Source organism: Trachurus trachurus (genome assembly GCF_905171665.1).
Source record: "Trachurus trachurus genome assembly, chromosome: 6".
Lineage (NCBI taxonomy): Eukaryota > Metazoa > Chordata > Actinopteri > Carangiformes > Carangidae > Trachurus > Trachurus trachurus.
The window spans coordinates 34,257,138-34,273,308 of record NC_139897.1 but is presented as its reverse complement, the minus strand read 5'-3'; the positions used below and the strand labels follow the sequence as shown (position 1 = coordinate 34,273,308).

The following is a 16,171-nucleotide window of genomic DNA, read 5'->3' as shown; positions in this document are numbered from 1 at the left end:
ACAGACAAAAGTCCAACAGGTCCAGTCAGTGAACTCACCTCAGAGTCTCCAGTCTACAGTTTGGACTCTCCAGTCCAGCAGACAGAACCTTCACTGATGAATCACTCAGTTTGTTTTCACTCAGGTCCAGTTCTGTCAGGTGGGAGGGGTTGGACTTCAGAGCTGAGGCCACAACTTCACAGAGACTCTCTGAGAGTTGACAACCAACAAGTCTGTGAAGAGAGAAAATATCAAGTGTGTCAGAATCAAATCAGATGAAAGCTGCAGTAAAAACACAGTTGATGCATCTGATGACAGGACAGGATGATGTGATGAACATCTGAGCTTCAGCTCATCTTCTCTGACTGAGTTTGACAGGAAACAATGATCCTCATCACTCTCACAGGATGGACGGGACCCTGAAGCAAAGCCTGTTCACTCTATATTATCCCTTACGTAATGTTTTCAAAGTCAAACTAAAAATAATGAGAAAAAAGAAAAATTCTATTTACGTGAACTACTAATCTAAACTACGAATCAATAATTATACACACCTCCAGTCTGACCACTTCTCCAGCCTCAGGTGGCTCAGAGTGGAGGAGAGAGTTTCTCAACTCAAATTGTGTTTAATTTATAAAATAAAAAATAACCTGGCACCAAAGTATTAAGTAAACTACTTCACCAAAGTCAGTGACACACACAATTACTCCACCAGGGGGAGCTCCACTGACTACAGGCTCTGTCGATTCAAGAGCTGTATGGGAAAATATTCTTTTCTTTACTCAGCAGCTGTCTTGTCGAATGGCCTTCCTATAAATCTTAAAACTCTTAGCTCCTCCTATTGTCTTTTTAAGGCTTCAATAAAAAAAATGGTTAGCAAACCGATAAATTAAATCAAAAGAGCCATGAAGCACCAGATTATTGTTTGATTGTTTTTGTGTCTGCTTTATGTTTTGCCTTCTCTATTTGGGACCCAGTCTCTTGTTTTATCTATTTTATTGTTGGTCTTTCTCTGTAATGTTGCAGTCTATGTGTCTTAGTGTCTCCTTCTCATGTTTTTAGTCCATGTGTTGTGTGTCTGTCTTTCTTGATTTAAATCCATGTGTACCGTCTATCATCTAATAGGACCACAATGGAAACAAGCCTTTGGGCTTCATTGTGTTTTTAATCCTTTTGAACACTTGTTTAATTTTTTTTGTTAAATAAAGTTTTCAATCAATCAATCAATATTGATCATGTCTGGACTCACCGAGCCTTCCTGCAGTTCCTCACAGCTGGGATCAGTCTCCGTCGTCCATCCACTGATGTGTTGTACTTCTCCAGGTCCAACTCGTCCAGAACCTGCTCTGACATCTGCAGCATGTAGGCCAGAGCTGAACACTGGATCTCAGAGAGTTTCTGTGATCTGTTCTTTGACTTGAGGAACTGTTGGATCTGCTGATGAACTGACTGGTCCTTCATCTCCGTCAGACAGTGGAGGATGTTGATGCTTCTGTCAGGAGAGATGTAATCAGTCTTCATCCACTTCAGGTTGTTGATGATTCTCTGGATGGTTTTTGGACTGTTGTCTGTCTGACCCAGCAGACCTCCTAACAGCTTCTGGTTGAACTCCAGAGAGAGGCCATGAAGGAAGCGAACAAACAGGTCTAGGTGACCATTTCTACTGTAGAGGGAGTTCTGCATGGCTCTCTTCAGGAAGTCAACCAGGGGTGGAGGACTGTTATTGTTCGGAGGATGACTGTTATTGATCGGTGGATGACTGCTCACATTGAATCCATCAGAGGAAGGCGTTGTGCTCTTCTTCCTCTCTTTGTAGTCTTTTCCAATGAACTTCTTGAGGACCTGTGTGTCCTTGTTGGTAAAACAGTGGAACATGTAGACTGCAGCCAGAAACTCCTGAACACTCAGATGAACAAAGCAGTAGACTGTTTTCTGGAAGATCACACTCTCTCTTTTGAAGATCTCAGTACAGAGTCCTGAGTTCACCAAGGCCTCTGTGACATCCAGACCACACTGCTCCAGGTCTTTTTGGTAGAATATGATGTTTCCTTCCTCCAGCTGTTCAAACGCCAGCCTCCCCAGCTTCAGAAGAACTTCCCTGTCGGCCTCCATCAGCTCCTGTGGACTCATCTCACGTCTTTCACCGTACTTGTTCTTCTTCCTCTTTGTCTGGACCAGCAGGAAGTGTGAGAACAGGTCAGTCGTGGTCTTGGGCAGCTCTCCTCTCTGGTATGTGGTCAACATGTGCTCCAGAACTGTAGCACTGATCCAGCAGAAGACTGGGACTTGACACATGATGTGGAGGGTCCTGGACGTCTTGATGTGTGAGATGATTCTTCTGGACAGCTTTTTATTACTGGACCTCCTCCTGAAGTACTCCTCCATCTGGGCATCAGTGAAGCCTCGGACCTCTGTCACCCTGTCGACACATGTAGGAGGGATCTGATTGGCTGCAGCAGGTCTGGAGGTGATCCAGACCAGAGCCGAGGGAAGCAGATTCCCCTGGATGAGGTTTGTCAGCAGCACGTTGACTGATGACGTCTGTGTGACATCAGACACAACCTCCCTGTTGTTGAAGTCCAGTGACAGTCGGCTTTCATCCAGGCCGTCAAAGATGAAGAGAAGTTTACAGACAGCCAGCTGCTCTGCTGTGACCTTCTGTAATGTTGGATGGAAAACATGGAGCAGCCTGAGAAGACTCAACCGCTGATCTCTGATCAGGTTCAGCTCCCTGAACGAAAGCAGAACCAGCAGACTGAGATCTTGGTTCTCCAAGCCCTCGGCCCAGTCCAGAGTGAACTTCTGCACCGAGAAGGTTTTTCCAACGCCAGCGACGCCGTTGGTCAGAACCACTCTGATGGGTCTCTGTTGGACAGGTGAGACCGTAGAGACGTCCTCTCTCTGTTGGACAGGTGAGACCGTAAGGACGTCCTCTCTCTGTTGGACAGGTGAGACCGTAGAGACGTCATCTCTATGTTGGACAGGTGAGACCGTAGAGACGTCCTCTCTATGTTGGACAGGTGAGACCGTAGAGACGTCCTCTCTCTGTTGGACAAGTGATACCGTAGAGACGTCCTCTCTCTGTTGGACAGGTGAGACCGTAGAGACGTCCTCTCTCTGTTGGACAGATGAGACCGTAGAGACGTCCTCTCTCTGTTGGACAGGTGAGACCGTAGAGACGTCCTCTCTCTGTTGGACAGGTGAGACTATAGAGACGTCCTCTCTCTGTTGGACATTTAAGTCTTTAAAGATGTCGTTGCACTTGATTGTCGTGTCATGGAGGGTCTTCTTCTTGGACGTTGTCTCCAGCTGTCTCACCTCATGTTGGGTATTAACCTCTTCACTCTGTCCCTCTGTGATGTAGAGCTCAGTGTAGACGCTGTTGAGGAGGGTTCCACTTCCTGTTCCACTTCCTGTTCCCTCAGTTCCTTCAGTCACTCGTTCACATCTGCTCCTCAGACTGATCTTATGTTGATCTAAAACCTCCTGCAGACCACGATCTGCTGAGAGAGAAGAGACAGAGTCAGACTGAAGACAGAGAGTCTGACAATCTGATCAGATTATTTTCATCAGCTACAGAAAAACTACAGACAACAAAGAGAAGGTTTGAATCATCATCTTAAATGTCAGTGCTGTGTGATGGAACAATGACTCTGGAGAAAACAACAGGTCCTGGTTTCACTAATGACCACATCAGGAGACAGATGTTCAGTCTCACTTTGTACACAGCTGCTCTGATTGGCTGTCTGCAGCTCACCTCTGGTTCTGGGTCTTTGTCCACACTGGGGACAGGAGGGGGGTCCTGAAGAACCAGACTGGTCCCAGTCTGAGGTGAAGCACTGTCTGCAGAACCAGTGTCCACAGCTGGTGGAGACTGGATCCTTCAGGACGTCCTGACAGAGACCACAGCAGGACAGCTGCTGGTCCACAGAGACACCACTCCTCTTCCTCCTGTCAAGACATTTCTGGATCAACAACATGTCACAGCTCCACATCTGAGCTCTGATTGGTTAAGGGGGCGGGGCTTCAGAAAGCAGAGGAGCAGAGAGAGAGTAAGTAGAGGAAGACGAGTGTAGAGAGACGAGCTGAATGAAGACCTGGTCCTGAACTGGTGTGGTTTCTGTCTCTGTTTATCTGTTGACCATAAATCTGGACTCTAAAACAAACTCCCTGTTAGTTTGAGTCTCTTCAGTTCTGCGTCGTCTCGTCTGGTTTTTGGTGGTGTTTTCCTCTGAACTTCTCTGGGGGGGCGGGTACCAGATCGCCTGATGGAGGGGAACTGTAAATTTCGCTTTTACTGCTGCTGGCTTACACCCACCACGTCTCTCTCTCGATGCAGAGGGGAGGGGGGAGGGGGAGTGATCCGACCCATGCAGGGAAGTTACATAGTGCCGTTTCAGCCGACGCGACCCGGCTCAGGCTGACCATTCATCCTATTAACCATTTTTCTACCATTGCAATGAGTCTGGAAACATTATTTTAAGGCTGATAAACTCTGCAATGTTGCTTTAAATAATGAGCTCCTCATCCAGACGCTGCTGTGTGGCTCTAATCAACCTGTGTTGGAGCTCTGATCCAGTGTGAGGAGACTGAAGCTGACAACAGAAGCTTCAGCAGCTCCACCTGAGCTTCACTACATGTTGTGGAGAAGCTCAGACAGTCACACACAGGAAACAGGAAACACTGATCACTCCTGTCTGGTTCCTGGCTTTTCAAAATAAAAGTCTGTGTGTATCAGCTGCTTTAATCTCTACTGTGACTTCAGTTTAAAGGCTCAGACGTGTGGATCATTAAAGTGTTGGTGCAGCAACGTTCACACTGACTGAGGCTGATGACACAGGAACATGAGGACGCTGTGCTTCATCAGTCTGATGGACAGAGTGTGTGTGCGTGTTTCTGTCTCTGAGGTTTGTTGTGAACCTTCAGAGTCTGATGGATCTGGTTCCTGGTTTCTCTCTGTTTCCTTCACATGAGTCTAATGACTGAATCATTTTCAGCTCAGTTTACAGTAGAAACCTCTTCTTACCATGACTCTGAAGGTCCAGGTCCAGGACTGAAGTCTGGAGGTTGACGGTTGGACCAGTCACTCTTCATGGACAGACAGATGGATCCTGGAGACTCTGCTCTCAGTCTGTGGTTCTGACCTCTGCAAACACAAACATGTTTTTGTTTACATCACATTCTTCACTGATGAGTGGACACACACACAAGCCAGGAAGTAATAATAATAATAATAATAATAATAATAATAATAATAATAATAATAATAATAATAATAATAATAATAATAATAATAAACTTTATTTCTATAGCACCTTTCAAAACCAAGGTTACAAGGTGCTTCACAAAATAAAAAAACAATATCATCGAGAAAATAAAGCAATTAGAAAGTGAAGAAAACATCATACAGAAAAACAGTGAACAGGCATAAGATAAAATAGTGGAAATGAATAAGACAATAGAAACAAAAAACGAACAAACATTAAAATTACTGCACAAATGCCAGTCGGTACATGTGGGTTTTTAAAAGCTTTTTAAAATGATGCACAGACTCAGCTGATCTGATGCCGAGGGGGAGTTTGTTCCACAGCAATGGAGCTAAAACAGAAAAAGCATGATCTCCCTTAGTCCTGAGTTTCGAACGTGGGACAACTAGCAGCATCTGATTTTCAGATCTGAGGGATCTTGGTGCTAAATACGGAGTTAAGAGTTCTGAAATGTACAGTGGAGCTAGACCATGAAGAGATTTGTACGTGATTAAGAGGATTTTGAACTGAATTCTGTAATGGACGGGGAGCCAGTGTAAAGTTGCAAGGACTGGGGTGATGTGTTCATTGCGTCGAGTGTTTTTGAGTAGTCTTGCCGCCACATTTTGTACCAACTGTAATCTGTTAATTGCTGCATCATTTAGGCAAGGGAGCAATGAATTACAGTAGTCCAGGCGGGAAAAGATGAGGGTGTGGATGAGCTGTTCGAGTATGTTTCTGGGGAGCATTGGTTTGACTTTGGCGATGTTTCTAATTTGTATATAGCAGGACTGAACAATGCTTTTAATGTGCTAATTGAAGTTGAGTTGCTGGTCAAATATGACTCCCAAGTTCTGAGCTGACTGTGTTGTGTTAATTGTTAGTGGTCCACGGTGAGGGGAGATACTGCTGGAGATATGATCAGGGCCAATAACCAGGACTTCAGTTTTATCTGTATTGAGTTGTAGGAAATTGGAGGCCATCCAGTCCTTAATGGCAGTGAGGCAGCTGTGTAGAGAGTCCAATTTACTGTGGTTTTTCGGGCAGAGTGAGACATACAGCTGGGAATCGTCAGCATAACAGTGGTATGACACGGGGGTGAAATGGCGGATGATATGTCCAAGGGGCAACATATATAAACTGAACAGAATAGGGCCAAGGACTGAGCCCTGCGGGAGTAATTTCCTGTTTGGTAACATCACACACACACACAGAAACACACACTAGACTTGTAGTTCTCGAGACCGGTCTCGAGACCACTTTTTTGTGGTCTTGGTCTTGTCACGGCCTTGGCCGTCTTTGGTCTCGGTCTTGTCTAGGTCTCGGGGTTCTCGGTCTTGCAATGTCTCGGACTGGCGGAGCGGTCTAGAAGGGATTTAATATTTAGGCAGGCACGCTGTTTTTTTGGGGGGGGTTTAATCAATATTTATACGCCAACTTCAAGTGCTATCAATCACATGCATTTTGTGACACAGATGCGTTAGTGCTCGCCATGTGATCATGCACCACGTGATCAGTGACCACAACAAACTCCTCCAACCTCTCCAGCCCGGGAGCAGACAGGAGCAGACTGCAGCAGGCAGCAGCCGACCGCGGCTTATGCTCCGTTCACCGGACATGAACGGACCGAACGGCCATGAATGGGCGGCCAGAAGCAGTGTTACAACCGTGGTGACTTTCCAAACCCTCTTGGCGACTTTATTTTGTTAAAAAGCGACAAATCTAGCTACGTTTTGCTGGTGTTGTTACAAACGTTTGTGGTTTGGAGACTCAGACGTGAAAGCACGTTATCACCGCTGTCTTCAACGAGCAGCGTGTGCCCCCCCCCCCCCCCCCCCCCCCCCCCCCGTGCCAAAGCACTCAGCGGCAGTCAGTCTCAGTCCCCGCTACAGTCAGACACCCGCCACCCCACCAATAAAATAGTACACTGAGGGAAAAAACTCTGGCAGTGAATGAGTTAAGCATTAGGCCTATGCCATTTCAGTGATGCTGATATTATACAGTGTAATTTGGCTACTATAATGGCAAATAATGCCATTGCAAGTTGATAATGTGATGTCACGTTTCATCTACAAATTAAGTAGGTCTACAATTTAAATCAGTAACATTTTCCATTCATTAGAATTTTGTTAGATTACTTTGGGACTAGTTAATAATCATGTCAGTCCTTAACAGCACTCAAGTCAATCCTCTAATCGTGTAGAAATAGTGGTCATGCAATTGCCACACAGATTTGATCACAGCCAATTGATGAAAACATTAGTGAGTTCACACACAAGACATGCATTGTTTCTGTATTGTTGTGCCTGTAATTGAAATAATACAATCTCATATTTAAACTAAGCAGCTGAACCCTATAGCAAAATACGGTGTAACTAGATTTTTCTTTTCTCCTTTTTTTTTTTTGGTCTCGGTCTCGGTCTCGGTCTCGGTCTCGAGCTGAACTAGTCTTGGTCTTGACTTGGTCTGTCTTGGTCTTGGTCTTGGTCTTGGTCTTGGTCTTGGTAGTGTCTTGGTCTTGATACTCTCTGGTCTTGGTCTCGGATTAGGCGGTCTTGACTACAAGTCTAACACACACACACACACACACACACACACACACACACACACACACACACACACACACACACACACACACACACACACACACACACACACACACACACTCAGGTTCAGGTTTTTATCAGGTGTCTTACTGTGAGTCTGAAGGTCCAGGTCCAGGTTCAGAACTGAAGTCTGGAGGTTGACGGTTGGACCAGTCACTCTTCAGAGACAGACAGATGGATCCTGGAGACTTTGATCTGTCCTCCTGTTTCTCCACATTAACACTCATCTTCAGGACTTCACTCAGTCTGAGAGGGAAACCAGTAACACACACACACACACACACACACACACACACACACACACACACACACACACACACACACACACACACACACACACACACACACACACACACACACAGAATCAAGACACCCAAATGAGTTCAAGTCACTGTTTATTGTTAGTTTGAAGAAGTTGTGTGGAGGTGAATCTGAGACAATGTGCTGACGTATGTACGGACTACGTCTGACTCTTCTTCCCTCCACAGTCCACACAGACAAACTGACTCTCTCACTCTAAAACAACAACAACAACAACAACAACAACAACAACAACAACAACAACAACAACAACAAAAATAATAATAATAATAATAATAATGTTGTGTTGACACTCACTCGTCTCAGACTTCAGTTTCTCTCCTTCTGCTCCGTTCACTCTAACATGGCGTCTGAACACCTTTACCTTCACTTCCTCACTCTGTGTTTACAGGAAATCACACAAGTTCATGGTGACAGAGGGAGGGGAAGTCCCTTTCTACAGTAGAGTGGCGCCACCTGCTGGGTAACTCCTGGTATTACACCTGTATGGACAGGTGAACTCTGACACCATGAATAAACAGTGAGCTGAGATCCAGCTGTGGTAGAAGAGCTGCTGAGAGATTTAAAGACACTCCACTACAAGTTACAGCTCAGTCTGTTCTCTGTCTTATTCATCACAAACGTTGTCATCAACTTTGTGTCTAAGTGTTGTAACTTAAACTTGTAATGTAATTGTACATTTTTGCAAATAAAATAAAAAAATATGTTTTGCTACAGCAAATAAAACCTATAATGGAATTAGGACAGTGCAGAGAAAACAAGTAAATAGAACATATCTACAAAATAAAATAAAATAAAATCTGTTAAAGATACAATTTCTTTACCACTGTAACAAATGAAAACAACAGTTCAGAAAGTACACAGGAAAATAAACCTAAACATAAAAAGGAAAGACTTACAAACTAATAAAAAAACATAAAAATAAACACGAGAAATTTCTTTTCTTTTCTTTTTTAAGTAGATTTTTTGGCTTTTCATGCCTTTACTGGTAGTATAGTTGAGAGAGACAGGAGACAGGAAACAGGGAGACAGAGAGAGGGGGAATGACATGCAGGAAAGAGTGCCCAATGCCGGATTCGAACCAGGGCCACCTGCATTGAGGACTGTAGCCTCTACATGGGGACCTCCTGCGCCACTCGACGCCCCGAGAAACTTCATTTTAAGTTTAAAATTGAATTAAAGGGACTAGGAGGAGTTTTGGAAAGAAGTTTTTCCCATGAGCCTCCGTGCACATGGTGAAATTCTTGGACCAGCGCAAGAGGAACTAAAGCGAAAACATTTGCCAAGAATGTTTTCATTAATCAAGAATGAAAGTCGGAGGTTCGAAGACGATCAGATACCGTCGTAGTTCCGACCATGAACGGCGATCTGGCGGCGTTATTCCCATGACCCACCGGGCAGCGTCCGGGAAAACGAAAGTAGGAAACTATAAAGACAAAATGATATATTTATCGAAAATGAACCCATTAACAAGTGTGGGTAGTAACGTAGATTCATCCACATTAATACGAGACTATTTTATAACCAAAAGCAAACTCCACGGGGTCTCTTTATACGTCAACTGAGAAATTAACTGAAATTTAATTTGATGTGATTTAAACTTTGCACAAAAAGTAAGGAAATTTGTGTTTGGTAGATTATTTCTTTGTTGTAACAATTCTTTTAGGAAATAAATCTTATAGTGGTGGAAAGCCTGTTTATTACCCTTTTAAATGGTGCCACACTTGTAAGGAACATGCATTTGTGGGGTGAGCAGCAGAGCTAAGTATCTGGGTTGTGCCCATGAAAAATGTGCCAAATCTTCTCTAGTGTGTTATTTCACTGAGTGTGTAAACCTTTTGAAGTGTGCAAAAGAGTGGTTTGTGATACGTAATCCTTGCCTTGCTAGTGATATTGATGACGTAAACCGAGGAGATGAAAGTGGGCCTGTATTGTAACCTGTAAAGCAGAACCTTTGTAATAAAACCGTTTAACTTTATTCCCTGGACTGTCATCATTTATGCTAATTGCCTGCAGTGCGAAAGGGAAAGCGGGAAAAGCAAAAGCTTATCTAGTCCCACCCCCGTTACCCACAGAATATATTATCTTCATCGTACTTTTTTTCCAGTGACATTTTGACACAACATATTACAACAGCAGGTAGTAATACAGAGCTGCAGTCTAGCTCCTGACAGTCACAACAGATTACATGTGTGTCTGCATATGTGTCCATATTTGTCCGTCATGAGTGAACAACAGTCTCATCTTGTTGCATGGCATGTCACAAAGTCACACGTCTCCTCTCTTTTCCTTCTCTCCTCTCCTTGTCTTCTTTCCCTCCTCCACCACTCCTTCTCTCTTCTGCTCGTCTCCTCTTCTTCTCCCCTCTCTTCCTCCCATCTTCTCCTCCTCGTCTCCTCTTCTTTTCCTCCCCTCTCTTTCGCTTTCTCTCTTCTCGTTGTCTCCCATCTTCACTTCACCTCATCTCTTCTTCTCCCTTTCTCCTCTCTTAGACCTCTCTCTTCTCCTCCCCTCTCCTTCTCCTCTCTCTTCCTTCCATCTTCTCCTTCTCGTCTCCTCTTCTTTTCCTCCCCTCTCCTCTCTTTTCCTTCTCTCTTCGCCTCCTTGTCTCCTCTTCTTCTCCTCCTCCGCTCTCCATCTCTCGTTGCCCTTTCCTAGATTTTGTGTACTAAAAAAAAAGAGAGATTTTTGTTTGTTGTTTGTTGTTAGAACAACCATAACACCTGAACCATGGTTGGATTGCTGACATGTATTTGTTATCATTACCTATTGGATATTATGTAATTCCCAGCAACAATACACAACATATTGGATTGAACTTCTTTTTTTTTAAGTAAGAAGGGCTTAGTTGATTATACAAGTTCAAAGGAATAGTTTGACATGTTCAATCAGATGATTGACAAGATGTCCCCCAAAGTCCAAAATCTGTATATCAAACTTCAAAGCTCCCAGTAACGACACACAACGATGACCAACAAATGGCCTTGTGCCATATTGTGGAGGAACAATGGCACAAAACATATAGCATGTAAAAAATGTCTCTTTCGAATGTTGGGCGTTTTTTATGCTCCAAGAGACAATTACTGTAATAGACTCAACAAAAATTCCTCTAAACACAATTCAGAGTGTTTTTAAAAATACTTTGTAATGGGTATGGTTTTTCTTTTTTTCCAGACATATTTCCCTCTGTTTGTAGGGAAAGGTTGTATTTCAGTTTTGATGTGATCAGTTACACAACAAACTGTTTTGACAGTGCGTTAACAGTGTGATTTAAAACTCTAAAAGAAGTGTTCATATTTTTTCATCCCAATTGGTCGGCTACACTGTTCAGATGCATAATATTCATTGGCTATAGCTGAAGAGAACTTTTTCATAGTTGTGATAACACTGTATGTGTTGAGATTGTTATTTGTGTAATACTGTTTCACTATTTTACGCTTTGCTGACAACTTTGTGGTCCTACTTACAGTTACTTGTACAATTTGTGCAAATGTGTTAGTAGTAGAAACCGTCTCTTACCGTGACTTTGAAGGTCCAGGTCCAGAACTGAATTCTGGATTAAGCTCTTTGGACCAGTCACTCTTCATGGACAGACAGATGGATCCTGAAGACTCTACTCTCAGTCTGTGGTTCTGACCTCTGCAAACACAAACATGTTTTATTCACATCACATTGATCGTGTGGACACACACACACACACAAACCAGGAAGTCCTTTTCAGTAATGTCACACACACACACACACACACACACACACACACACACACACACACACACACACACACACACACACACACACACACGCTTGTAATGCTATCTTTGTGAGGACACTCATTGACATAATGTGTTCCCTAGCTCCTAACCCTATAACCTTAAAGCCCCAGTATGTAGGAATTGCCCCCATCTAGCGGTGCGGTTGCATATCGGAACGTATTCTTGATGTTGCATTCATGTGAAATCGGGCAGAAGTCAGACAGACAACAGACGCTGCATGTAACAGGATAAACAAGCGTCGATGTAAACAAGTGGTCCGCCAGCACGAGGCAAAACAATACAGGCCTGACAATATGTTGTCATGGTGATGTCGTATTGTTTACCTGACCCACATTTTATTTTTATTTTTTACCGTCTTTCTCTCGTCGAGTAAAATGACATCCGGTTGGTTTGCCGACAGCGTCATTCAGGTGTCTGACTGCACCTGAATGCAACATCAGTGCCTCCGTCCTTCCTCACACTACACAGTGGTGACATGACAGTGACCGCAGCTGTCCGTGGTGCTTCATGTGACGTTGTTTACACTCTGTGTTGTGGCCTGTCTGTGAAAAGTGCGCTGCTCAGGGACTGGACAGTTCTGTCCCACTTGCTTTCTCTCCCACTCCCTTGTGGGAGATCTCCACAGAGTAAAAGAAATACTCCCACCCCCCGATCCGCTCGAGCGCGGCTGAACTCCCTGCTGCAGCTGTCGCTCCTGCTGACAGCAGACTGGAGGAGAAAAAATAAATAAATTTCGCTTTGGATGGGTTTAAGCAATGAAGAAAGGAGTTGGCTAAGTTTAGTAAAAAGACCCTGAGGCTAGACAGGCTAGAAACATAGTGAACGTTATATGTCATTAGAACACGGCTCTCTTGAATACTCGATTCTGATTGGTCAATCACCAATATTCTGCGGTGTTTATTTCTCGATAGACCACCGCTGAGCGGACCGTTGCTAGGGACTCCATAGCAACGGCCGACTCTGCATGTCCGGTCACGGCCGCTGTTTTGCTGAGCCTCCTCCCGTTCGTGCATTTGAAGACTTTGATAATCAAACAGTGGATCGATGGATTATTACCATACACGTTACGATGTATTTTGTGGAGTCGTATTTGTCATAAACAAGAGATTATGGGGTGCGTTTGTGTCGCGGAGCTACAGAGAGGAGAGGAGCTGTGACACGGTCAGAGGTTCTGATGCAAGTTTAAGTTACTTTTCAGCCACGATGTACGATGTGGAAATAAGGAGCCTCCACTCTCCCTGTAACAAGTTACAAGTCGTTTATCTAACATCACTATTAGTCCGAAGCTGTTTAATGACGGTAAAAATGAAACATAAAGTAAATATCCTGCATACTTTCTCTTTTCTGTGCTGCGCTGATCAGAGCGGCGTCCCGAGCAACGGTCTAATTTTACATGAATAAAATCTCTTTTCATCATTATTTTGTGTTACATTATTGAATGATTTAGTTGTAGGCCGTGTTCTAAGCGGGATAATGTATAGTTGGTCGGTTGTTATGGAGAAATAAACCCCTTCATGTTGTATGAAACCCCTCCGCTTCGCGTCGGGGTTCCATACAACCTGTCGGGGTTTATTTCTCCATAACAACCTCCGAACTATACATTATCCCTTACTTAATATGAAGTATTTGCTTGTTTTGCAGTTAATTATGCACATGATCCGTTTGACCCCAAAAAGGAAAAAAGGATCAATATGCTACGCAGCCTCCGTTTCCTTTCTGACTGTCCGTCTGGAGTGGGGGGGGTTTCGGAATGGAGGGGTTTCCCCAATAGCCTTTTCGGAATAGCGGGGTCTTTAGAAAAAAAGGAAACCCCGCTATTACGATGAATGGAAGTCTATTTTCGGAAAGGTGGAATGTAACCACTCAGTTTCATGTTTTTATCAGGTTTCTTACCGTGACTCTGAAGGTCCCCATCCAGATCTGAACCACCAAGGTTGTTTGGACCAGTCACTCTTCATGGACAGACAGATGGATCCTGGAGACTCTGCTCTCAGTCTGTGGTTCTGACCTCTGAAGACACAAACATGTTTTTATTCACATCACATTGATCACTGATCAGTGGACATACACACACACAAACTATAATCACTTTATAGTCTGATCCAGTTGTTGACCTCCACCACTCATAGTACTTTGACATTAAATCCATGTTTATCCAGTCACCGTGACCTTTGACCTTTGATGTTTGTTCTGAGTTTGAAGAAGTTGTGTCGAGGTGAATGACTCTCACACTGACACTACAGCAACAACAATAGAGAGCCTAAGCGGAAGCAGGAAGTAACGTCGCCATGGGACCTCAACTCTGAAAAACTATCCATACAAATGAACGGCACTGAAAGTTTTATTTCGTGATCCGATGAAATTTGTGCCATGAGAAAAAATATGACCTCTACCTGTTTAAAACATCACGTTTCATGAAGAGAAATCAACAGTTTATCGTAAAACTATTGTAGAATAAAATTCGGAAGAATCTGTAACCAGAAAGACTACAAGTCGCGTAGGTGACACCAGATTTGTAGTCCGCAGAGCGTCTTCACACTAAATACATTCTTCTGTTGCCGTTTTATGATAAACTGCTTTTTCCCCCGGATGAAACATGATGTTTTAAACAGGTAGAGGTCATATTTTTTTCTCATGGCACAATTCAATTGGATCACGAAATAAAACTTTCAGTCCCGTTCACTTGCATGGAGAGTTTTTCAGAGTTGAGGTCCCATGGCGACGTTACTTCCTGCTTCCGCTTAGGCTCTCTATGACAATTATAGCTGCTGCACAGTGTTGGGTCGGGTCAGGGCAATTTTTTGGCAAATTTGGGCAACAAACAGTAGAATAGAAAGACAGGACTGTTTAGTGTTTCCAGTTGAGGACATCTGGCATTTTGATGTGTCATCATTATCATCTTCACTGGGTCTCGAACCCACAACCTCTGACATCAAGAACCAGCTCCTAGCTCACTGAGCTAATTGGTTATACTTGGTAATTGGCTAATTACTGTAAATGGTTGTTCTGTGAGCCGGCACCACCACCACCACCCAGCATAGTTTTTTCATTGTCAAAAAAGGTATCTATCGGGGCGGTGCGTGGCGCAGTGGTTAAAGCGGCCGCCCCATGTAGAGGCTACAGTCCTCAACGCAGGCGTCCCCGGCTCGAATCCCATGTTGGGCAGACCTTTCCTGCATGTCATTCCCCCTCTCTCTGCCTCCCCCTTTCCTGTCTATCTCACTGTGCTATCAAATAAAGGCAAAAAAGCCCCCAAAAATATATAGTATACTTAAAAAAAAAAAGAAAAAAAGGTATCTATCTAGAACTGACGATCGGCTAATTGAAGCTTATATACACCTGTATCAGATAAATTATTTGAAACACTACTTAAGGTTTTATTAGGCTACAAGTCTCTATGGCTGGCCAATAGTTCAAACACACCCAAAGGAGAGGATATGATGAAAGAAAGATGATTTCCAGGGAAGGCTTTTTTGTTTTGTTTTTGAACAGCACTATTACTTTAAGAGGTGATAAATACTATAAAGCTGCAAGTCAGCAAGGTCTATCATATCAAAACTTAATCTAGGGGTGTATAGGAATAAAAAAAAAAACCTACTATCTACAACTAGAATTTGCCCTCCCAGGTGATACCGATATGTGAAATTTTGGGTCTTGGCTCAAGGACTAGGATGTTTCTGTAGTTTGGTGAGTTTTCGCCCATGGGAAGTATGACTTCCTCGGAAGAAGAAGAAAGAAAGAATTCCTAGGAATACACAACAGGAATAACAACAACAACAACAACAACAACAACAATAATAATAATAATAATAATAATGTTGTGTTGACACTCACTTGTCTCAGACTCCAGTTTCTCTCCTTCTGCTCCGTTCACTCTGGACCCCAGGAAGAATAGTCCTTACCAAGGTGAGGACTAATGGGGATCCATAATAAAAACTAAAACTAAACTCTAACATGGCGTCTAAACAGTTTCACTCTCCCCTCCTCCCTCTGCTCTGTGTTTACTGGAAATCACACACGTTCATGGCATGGATCTATTAATATACAGTAATAAATCCATGGTTCATGATGACAGAGGGAGGGGTCAGTCTCTTTCTACAGTAGAGTTGCGCCACCTGCTGGGTAACTCCTGGTATTACACCTGTATGGACAGGTGAACTCTGACACCATGAATAAACAGTGAGCTGAGATCCAGCTGTGGTAGAAGAGCTGCTGAGAGATTTAAAGACACTCCACTACAAGTTAC

The 16,171-nt window shown here is 43.6% G+C and overlaps 2 protein-coding genes across 2 annotated transcripts in view; both read right to left on the bottom strand.

Annotated features, from left to right (window-relative positions):
* The window catches only part of LOC310987529 (uncharacterized protein), a 300,910-nt gene that overhangs the window by 41,500 nt on the left and 243,239 nt on the right, over nucleotides 1-16,171 (bottom strand). The gene's annotated exons all lie outside the window — the stretch shown is intronic.
* LOC310987252 (uncharacterized protein) lies at nucleotides 157-15,949 on the bottom strand (the record flags this gene model as incomplete). The annotated part of the gene is made up of 8 exons (XM_083973441.1): nucleotides 15,760-15,949; nucleotides 13,819-13,935; nucleotides 11,672-11,791; nucleotides 5,006-5,125; nucleotides 3,737-3,930; nucleotides 3,378-3,479; nucleotides 1,557-1,859; nucleotides 157-212 (listed from the first exon to the last, which is right to left on the bottom strand). Exons 2-8 carry the CDS (start codon nucleotides 13,881-13,883, stop codon nucleotides 157-159), a joined length of 960 nt encoding a protein of 319 aa, XP_083829567.1. The 5' UTR covers nucleotides 13,884-13,935; nucleotides 15,760-15,949.